The sequence below is a fragment of the Lichtheimia ornata genome, assembly GCF_029851405.1.
Source record: "Lichtheimia ornata isolate CBS 291.66 chromosome Unknown scaffold00109, whole genome shotgun sequence".
Lineage (NCBI taxonomy): Eukaryota > Fungi > Mucoromycota > Mucoromycetes > Mucorales > Lichtheimiaceae > Lichtheimia > Lichtheimia ornata.
This window is the reverse complement of record NW_026695429.1, coordinates 56,932-66,036: the sequence shown is the minus strand read 5'-3', so window position 1 is coordinate 66,036 and position 9,105 is coordinate 56,932. Positions and strand designations below refer to the sequence as shown.

Genomic DNA, 9,105 nt, shown 5'->3' with positions numbered 1-9,105 from the left:
TCTTCACTTTTATGTCATACATTGGCAGCTAATAGCCACTTTTGTGCATTCCCAATTTTTGTGCATTCTATTGTAGGTGGACGATTCTCCGACATTCATTTCCATGATTCAAGTAGGTTGATCCGAGCTGATTTGGTTGAGTTACGCCTCACACAAGATTACATCGGTTGAGAGCTACATCGAGCGTGCTTTATGTCCAGAGTGATGTAATCTGCCTTTGACCGCAGCTCAGTCAAATCAGCTCGGATCAACCTACTTTAATCATGGAAATGAATGTCTAGAGCAGGGGTATCGTTCCCATGCAGTGGATCTCGCAACAATGATGATTGGATAAAAGTGGCCGTTAGCTAGCACTACATGCCTGTTCCTAGATGATCCATAAAGTAGTTATACATTGACCCTTTCATTCATGCAAACGTAGCTGTGTTACACAACACGACCCTCTGCATCTGCTCTGCCAGGGTCCAGCTACTTGGCAAATGAACAAAGACCACTTCTCATATAGCATCACGCTTACAAACACAAAGGTGCCCGGTATCTCCAAACTTTACAATCAAACGTGGGGTTTTGAATAGAGCAATGGGCTCGGCTTGGCCAACAGCACCTTGTGTGAAAGTTTCACGATCAATGTCGCAAACAGCCCAAAAAATATTTTTTGGTCGTCGTCGTCGAAGAGGTTGAGCCCCGGATCCAGTTTGGCTGGTGGCGACATTGCGAAATCTGGGATTGGCAAGCTTGATCGTGAAACTGGCACCCACGGTGCAGTTGGCCAAGCCGAGCACATTGCTCTAATAAAAACCCCACGTTTCAGTGTAAAGTTTAGAGATACAGGCACCTTTATGTTTTGTATATGCTGTAAGCGTGGTGGAGTTGCTTTCTCCCGGTGGATGGTATCGGCTGCATGAACGGAAAGATGGAGAGCTGAATGAAATAGCACGTGATGGTCACACAAACACGTCCTTGACAAGTTGCTGCACAAATGCATGATGATGATGATATGATGATTGCCTTTTGTGAAGGTACGTAAGTAAAACAGCATCCAATAATGAAGGTGTGTCAAGGTATGTATCACATTTGCATGTAGAAGAAGGCCGAGCTGCATAAACCAATTTGTATAATAAAAAGATACGTATACATGTTGATGGGCCACTCATCCTCAAACTCAATGGAGGGATCACTTCACTTTTCTCTTCTCAAGCTCATCCCACTTCCCACTCCTCCTTATTGTATCACAAAAGCCATGTACTTCTTGCATGACCGATAACCGGACCACCTTTATTATTCCATCTTCGAAGCAATAGTATGTAATCCACAAGCTAGCAAAGTCCAAGCGTGTAATAAATAAACAATGCTTTATTTTATCCAGCTATCTTGCTACATTGCCACCACCACCACCATCATCATAGTCGTCGTCCCTCATCATTCGTACTCGACTCGTACTCGTGCTCGTCAGTAGGCGTCAATCTCATCGTCGCAGATATCAAAAACACACAAGTTGAAGAGAATGGGATCTTGGAGGCTTCCTTTTGAATCTCGTTGTCGTTATGAGTTATAGCTGCTGATATGCTGTCCACACGTAAAGAAAGCAGCAAGTAACTTGAGACAATGGAGAAAAGGTTTTGCTAATTGCAACCACTGGAATGAATGCTGCTACGATTGACCGTGGTAGAGGATTGTACAAGAGAAGCTGTTGTGTCAAGAAATGCAGGTGTTGTAATGGGGTGCACACGCCATGGACTTGCTCATTCAGTCAAAGGCTACCGGATCAATGCAATTGTAGGATTGACATGATGGGTTGAAGCAGGACAATCGTTCGCAGGTGGTAGTTGTATACTTGAATGGGCCAACAGTTGAGAATGGAAGAAGAAGTAAATAAGGTGGGAGTGGAAGAAGTGAAAATTACATTTTTGAAACCTTCCTCATTCGACGTTTTGCATTGAACCCTACAGCGATAGTACGCATGTCACCTAGCAACCATGGCAACAACGGATTGGATTTACCAAAAGATGTTGCCTGGAATCGCCGCACCTACACACTACGCTACAATGAAGATCAAAAGCTAACATGTCATGTGGATAACGATGGTCTTTTTTCAAGGTACGCGATTGAGCTAATGTATGCCAGTTGCATGTACCAAACCCAATCTGCATAATTATACACAATAGAGTAAAGATCCATGTTAATTGACACCCCTAGCCGCTCCCACACAACATGATAATAAATGCATTGATCCATATCCATGGATAGCAGAAAAAGGATCGAGAAACCGCCATAATCATATGGATAGGAAATGATGGCATCTGATGACGATAGTGTGTTACCCTGGATTTGTGACCCCTTCCCCGTTTTATATACAGCAGCTTTCCCAAAACAAGTTTGATTACATCTTTCTTTTGCATGGTATCCCGCCAACACCAACAGCAACTTTCTGATGATAATGATGAGACAACATCACTGATACACCCCAATCAAGCACTCAACGAAGACGGCACAGCAGCAGTGTTTGAATTAAGATGGTTCATTCGCAACAGCTTATCTATTGTTGGCTACTATGCTTTAACGCTGATGTCAAGAACAGTGGGTGTTGTTGCCTGTGGTCACTTGGTAAGCAAAGTGTGATGGCAAGCATATTATTGTCCACATAAGCTAAGAGATTTTTGATATCAAGGGATCTACTGAATTGGCTGCATCAGCGCTGGCGTTGATGTTCGCATCCATGACAGCCTTTAGCATTACGTATGGTGCGATGAGTGCTCTTGATACACTAAGCTCACAAGCCTGGACCGGGGCACGAGATAAAACGCTGATTGGCATTCATCTACAACGCACCTTTCTCATCCTTGGTGTCATGTACATGGTTACAGCTGTTCTTTGGTTGAATGCAACAAGGCTGTTTCTAACAATAGGGCAAGATCCAGATGTTGCACATTATGCAGGTACGGGTTTTGTATTCTTTGGATTGTTCCTGAAATGTCACCAATGTTTGATGCAGGCCTCTATCTCCGCTATTATTTATTGGGTGCACCTGCTTACAGCTACTTGCAAGTATTTACCCATATGCTTCTATGTGATGTATATACTAACGTGCATGTTTGTTATAGCGAGGCGATACGTAAATACACGCAAGCACAAGGTGTTATGGGTGCAAGCATCACTGTGCAGTGTGTGGTGGCTCCATTCAGCATCTTGCTCACCTATGTATTGACATTTTGGATGCAACTTGGATTTGTGGGTGTGCCCTTAGCACAAAGCATTACCTACTGGATGATGTTATTGGGTATCATCCTATATGCAAAGATGGTGCGTGGAAGTGAAGGTTGGGGAGGATGGGACCTTAAAGCAAGCCTTCAAGATTGGCCCCTATTTTTTCGATATGCTGTACCAGGAATGATCAATGCGGTCTCTGAACTATGGTGCTACGACCTCTTATCGCTTGGTGCCTCCTATATTGATGTGGGAGAGAAAGCACTTCTTTTAGCAGCACAATCCATCCTCATGAGCCTCGATGACCTGACAAGCTCGGTAGGTTGGGGTATATCCACAGCTGCAGCTATCCGTGTTGGGAACCGATTAGGAGAAAACAAGATCCCATGGATGGCAATTGTCACCGCTTACATATGGGCCACAATAGCTGGAAGCATAACAACCTTAATACTTTGGACGTTGCGGTACGAAATAGCCCAATGGTTTGCACCTGCTCCCAACGATGACCAAGAAATGGTGCGTGATGTGGTAGTAAGCCTCATCCCACTCTTTGCTGTGTATCTGGTGGCAAAAACAATCGGCAACACATGCACGGGTATCTTGCGTGGTATTGGACGACCTGCAATAACGGCATGGATCAACATGGGATCATACTATGGAATTGGTTGTCCTGCAGCGTACGCCATGGCATTCATAGCAGGCTGGGGTTTGTCTGGTTTATGGATAGGGTTGTGCTTGGCAATCTTCTCAGCAGCAGGGATACACACCATTTACATTGTCAATATCCATTGGTCAACCTTAGTTCAAAAAACACACCATCGCATCAAGCACGAAGAAGAGAGGATGATATCGTCAACATCATGATTGCTGTTTTCGGATATGTGTAAATAGATTTGTGTATGTACTCAACTTGTATAAACAAAGGATCGACAAACATTATCACGCATGAACAATGCACTGAAAAGGAACATCACGTGTGGTCTATTGGTTATCGCATGTATTCAACATTTGAGTGGATGGCGAAAAAAATTAAGCATTCAATTATAGCCAACATGAAAGGTACGACAAGTGGATGTGCGGATGTAAGGATTTGTATTCAAGTTGGTGCTAGTATGCATCAGGTTTATGGATGGGTGATCAAAGTATGAAATGATTTGTGCAAAACGTATCTGATATTACCCAAAGCTGCACACAAAAGGATGACGTTCGTACATAAAATGGAAAATTAAAAGGCTGAATGAAAAGCGGGGCAGTAGTGTCATCTGCTTGTGAATGCATCACAGCTTGCCAAGACACGGGGTGCAACACAAAGCGGCATGATCGTAGTGCGGAGACATGTTACGATGGGATCGGCAGCTGACACTTGTAATGGATGTATGATGATGATGCTGCTAGTATCCTTTTATCTACGGTAGAACAGCTTATTGTTTCAAACGAATCGGCTTGTGGCGTTATTAGAGGGCACCAATTCCATCTGCAATGTCAACTACGTGCCGAGTACAACAGCAGCTCATTGGACGATCTTGCTGCAGACTAAGGAAATTTGTGTTGATTCTCTTTTCTCTTTTTTTCCTTGAAGGAGACATTAGCTTTTATGATTTGGTTTACACCCCCAACCCACTCCGTATAATTTGTACCTGATAATGCACATCCCACCGACTTTGAATCAAGCCTACAAATACCGACATCCTTGATTTTAATACATACCAATGTGCAAGAGCGTGTACATATGCAATGTATGAGAAGAGAGTGCTGTTAAAGAATGCCAGTGGAGAAATGTGAGATGTAGCAAGATACATCTATATCAATACGAGCAAGTTTTGTGATGCAAAAACGAGCTGATAAGCGATATTACTAAGTTTAGCTGCAAAAGAAACGGCTGCATGAGCGGAGGAGAGGTGTGAAAGTGTGTCTTGGGGGGGAGGTTGAGGCCAATGTGAAAATGGGGTCGAGAAGTCCAAGCCAAAAAGAAGAAATAGTAGTATGAGACTGTATAAAAACAATCCAATCATGTCCTGTTGCCTCCGCCGTATCCAACGTATCCTCCCTTTCTCCTTTTACGAACGCCCTCTCGATCCTTAATATCTCGTATCTTCGCACAACGATCACCATGTCACCGAGCGAGACGACACCACTTATCAAATCTACATCCATACCCTTATCATCATCATCATCAAGGGTGTCCTCTACTCCACATGAGCTGCATTGGCTTTCTCGAAACAGCGTACCAGTTGCAGGATTCTATCTGCTCAACTTACTAAGTAAGCTGACATACGTGTCAGCGTTTGGACACCTTGTATGTCTTTATTTTCCACATTCGAATTTCTCAAGTCACTTGATGTATTGACATGAGCCATCATGCCTATAACAGGGACCAAATGAACTGGCAGGCTCAGCACTTGGAACCATGTTTACAACCATCACATCATCCAGCGTTGCGCTAGGGACTCTTAATGCACTCGACACGCTTTGTGGTCAAGCATGGACTGGATCCAAGGACAAGACGTTGGTTGGGCTCCATTTGCAAAAATCAATTGTAGTCCTTGTAGCATGGCATGTAATTTTGGCACCCTTATGGCTCAATGCAACTCGGCTATTTGTGGCCATTGGCCAAGATCCTGATGTGGCTCTCTTTGCAGGCAAGATACAATACCTACCCGTGTGCTGGATCAATGAAACGTAAAAGCTGACATTGTTGTATGATAGGCATTTATTTACGATATGATTTGTTTGGTGCACCAGCCTACTGTTGTTTGTATGTGTTATCATTATCCCACTCAATCAAATTCTCTTTATGCTAATGCCTAGCAACCTTTTGTATTCTATATCAGTGAGGCAATTCGCAAGTATCTTCAATCACAAGGCATTATGGGAGGTAGCACAGGGGTCCTAATGTTGACGACGCCATTGACGGTGATCTTGACATATACGTTGGCGTTCATGCTCAATCTTGGATTTGATGGTGTTATGCTGGCGAGCACCATAACGAGCTGGTTGATGTTGACCTTATTGATTGGATACACGTATCTCAAATGCGAGCGGCATCATGAGACATCTTATTGGGGTGGCTGGAACAGCGCATGCTTAAATGACTGGAAACCGTATCTAGGTTACGCTATCCCTGGTATTGTCAATCTTGCATCCGAATGGTGGTGCTTTGAACTGGTATCTTTAGGAGCGTCGTACTTGAGCACAAAACATTTGGCAGCACAATCGATTCTCATGTGCCTCGATCAGCTGTGTGCTTCACTTGGATGGGGCTTATCAGCCGCTGTAGCTACACGTGTCAGCAACCGGATTGGGAGTATTTGCATGAATAATAGCAAAGACAACGAAGATGACGACAACAGCTCCAACAGCATCAAGGCAACATTACATGCAGCATGGATGTTGGCGGTTGCCATGGCAGTGGCGCTTGTCTTGGTAACGCTGTTGCCATTGCTTGCCACTTTTGGACAACTTGTTGGGCTTGTGTTCACAAATGATCGCGATATTGTACACATTGTGGCCCAAGTGATGCCTTTGTTTGGGCTATACTTGGCAGTTAAATTTGTTGGACAAGCATGTACAGGTATTATGCGCGGTATGGGGAGACCTGATATTACCACGTACATCAACATCAACGCGTATTACGTGATTGGTTTCCCTGTTGCTTATATTCTCACATTCAAGGCGGGCTGGGCTCTTGTTGGCTTGTGGATTGGTCTATGTTTGGCCATGTTTTTAGCAGCTAGTGCACATTTGGCCTACATCTCCTCCATCAATTGGCGATGGGTCACACAGTCCACTTACAACCGCATTAAGTGCGAGCAAGACCGATTGGTTCATTCAAATGCACGATGATCGCTCTAATACACATGCAAACTTGCTCCTGTTGTGCACCCCCTCCTCATCCTCCTTTCTCAATCCACCATACACATCACACTTAATCCCCTGATCAAGTCCGACGCTTGTTGAATAAAGCTTCCGACGATCATGACAACTGCTGGGTCCCCACATGCTCCAAAAAGAGGACAAAAAGGTTTTTCCAGAATTCTATTTACAATCGAATGCAGGTGTATATAAAGGGCCACGCTCTTTGTTCACTACAACCACCCATAATTCGATTCACTTTTTAACAAATTACGTGCTATTCTTCTTTTACATACCTCATCTCCTTAATAATGGGTCATTATCATCATCATTCGAAGGATACCAGCAATCATCATCAAGAACACACACCACTGCTTGGGTCAGATGTCAATAATGTACAACCATATACACGTCTGGAGACCTTTTCATGGCTATTCAAGAACGGACTTGCCATATCTGGCACATTTATCTTACACCAGCTGTTGGAGCTAACCAATATAGCTGTGATTGGACACATTGTAAGTCTTTTCCTTTCTTAGGCAGCATGATTGTTGACGATGATAAAAAGTGTTATTAACCATACGAGGCATCATTAGGGGAAAGATGAGCTGGCTGCAGCGACTCTTGGCAACATGGTTCTAAACTTGGGAGGGTATTGCCTTACGGTTGGCAGCACAACAACACTTGAAAAACTATGTGGACAAGCTTGGACAGGAGCACGAGACAAGACGTTGGTGGGATTATACTTACAACGAGCAATTGCAATCATGATAGCGTCTTTGGCGTGTATTGCTGTTGTATTTGCATATAGTAGTCCTCTGCTGGTAGCCATGGGACAGGATCCAAAATTATCAGCTTTAGCAGGTACGTTTATAGCGACCTTTATGATCTTACAATATCACTGATTAAGACGCTATTAGCCATGTACTTGCAATACAGCTTCGTTGGCATGGCAATATACTCAGCATTTGACGCCTATCGCAAGTTCTTGCTGGCACAGGGAATTGTTTATGGCTCAATGTGTATTCTCATTGCAGCTGTACCGGTGAATGCAGCTGTCCAATATACTTTTGTATTTATCCTGAACCTTGGTCTTAAAGGGGCACCCTTGGGGATGGCGTTGACATACACCGTAATGCTCATATCCCTTGTGGTGTATTCACGAGTATGGTGTGCCGCCAAGATGAAACAATCATGGGGTGGATGGACCTGGAAATGCCTCGATGATTGGAAGGATTACATGCGACAAGCAAGCTTTAATGTGATGACCTATTTATGCGAGACAGCTGCAGGCGAGGCAGCAGTGCTCGCTATTGCGTATCACAGTGTCAATGGTGGTAGCACAGCAATCGGAGCACAATCAGTGCTAGCACGAACCTTTATGGCAAGCCGTATGCTGGGCAATGGACTTTCATCAGCAGCAGCAACACGAGTTGGACATGCATTAGGTCGTGGATCTGCTATTGACGCTCGTGAAACATGGATTCAAGGTTGCTGGCTCAGTCTATTATCCTCTCAACCACTTACTTTGTTGCTCATTTGCACTCGCTCATCTTTTGGATACATATTTACAAAGGATGAACAAGTGGTGCAACTTGTCGCTCGCACATTACCAATCCTCGCCTTTTTCATGTTATTCCCCACCATCAATGGTCATTGCTACGGTACACTACGAGGTCTCGGACGACAAGTTATCTCAGCGGTTGCTAGTTTTGTCTCTTACTACGTCATTGGTGTCCCTATTGGCCTTATTCTTATTTTCTCAATCCACGTTTCCTTATCCTCGGTCGTTAGCATGTGGCTCGGTCTCGGTATCGCGTCCTTTTTATATGCAGCCATTCAAATGCTCTTTTTGTTTATGGTCGACTGGAAAGCTGAATGTCGTCGAGTCAAACGGCAGCTTTTGGAGAACAACAAGGATTAGACGCACCGATACCCGATACATCCCTTCCTACATTTCCCAATTTTATTTCTTTGCTTTGAATCACAATTTACAGATTGCCGATGAATTTCACGTGCTGTTACGTATCAGATATGATGGTTTTAATT

General features: G+C 43.9%; 3 protein-coding genes across 3 annotated transcripts; all 3 read left to right on the top strand.

Moving 5' to 3' along the window:
- Positions 1-2,397: 2,397 nt before the first annotated feature.
- O0I10_012056 (uncharacterized protein) lies at positions 2,398-4,068 on the top strand (the record flags this gene model as incomplete). Its single annotated transcript, XM_058492003.1, has 4 exons — positions 2,398-2,604; positions 2,669-2,936; positions 2,993-3,041; positions 3,102-4,068. The coding sequence occupies 4 exons, from the start codon at positions 2,398-2,400 to the stop codon at positions 4,066-4,068; spliced, it is 1,491 nt and encodes a 496-aa protein (XP_058337244.1).
- A 1,246-nt stretch (positions 4,069-5,314) lies between these two features.
- Positions 5,315-7,047, top strand: O0I10_012055 (uncharacterized protein; the record flags this gene model as incomplete). The annotated part of the gene is made up of 4 exons (XM_058492002.1): positions 5,315-5,500; positions 5,576-5,843; positions 5,911-5,959; positions 6,036-7,047. The coding sequence occupies 4 exons, from the start codon at positions 5,315-5,317 to the stop codon at positions 7,045-7,047; spliced, it is 1,515 nt and encodes a 504-aa protein (XP_058337243.1).
- Positions 7,048-7,367: 320 nt separating this feature from the next.
- On the top strand, positions 7,368-8,980 carry O0I10_012054 (uncharacterized protein; the record flags this gene model as incomplete). Its single annotated transcript, XM_058492001.1, has 3 exons — positions 7,368-7,574; positions 7,653-7,920; positions 7,977-8,980. The coding sequence occupies 3 exons, from the start codon at positions 7,368-7,370 to the stop codon at positions 8,978-8,980; spliced, it is 1,479 nt and encodes a 492-aa protein (XP_058337242.1).
- Between the last annotated feature and the right edge of the window lie 125 nt (positions 8,981-9,105).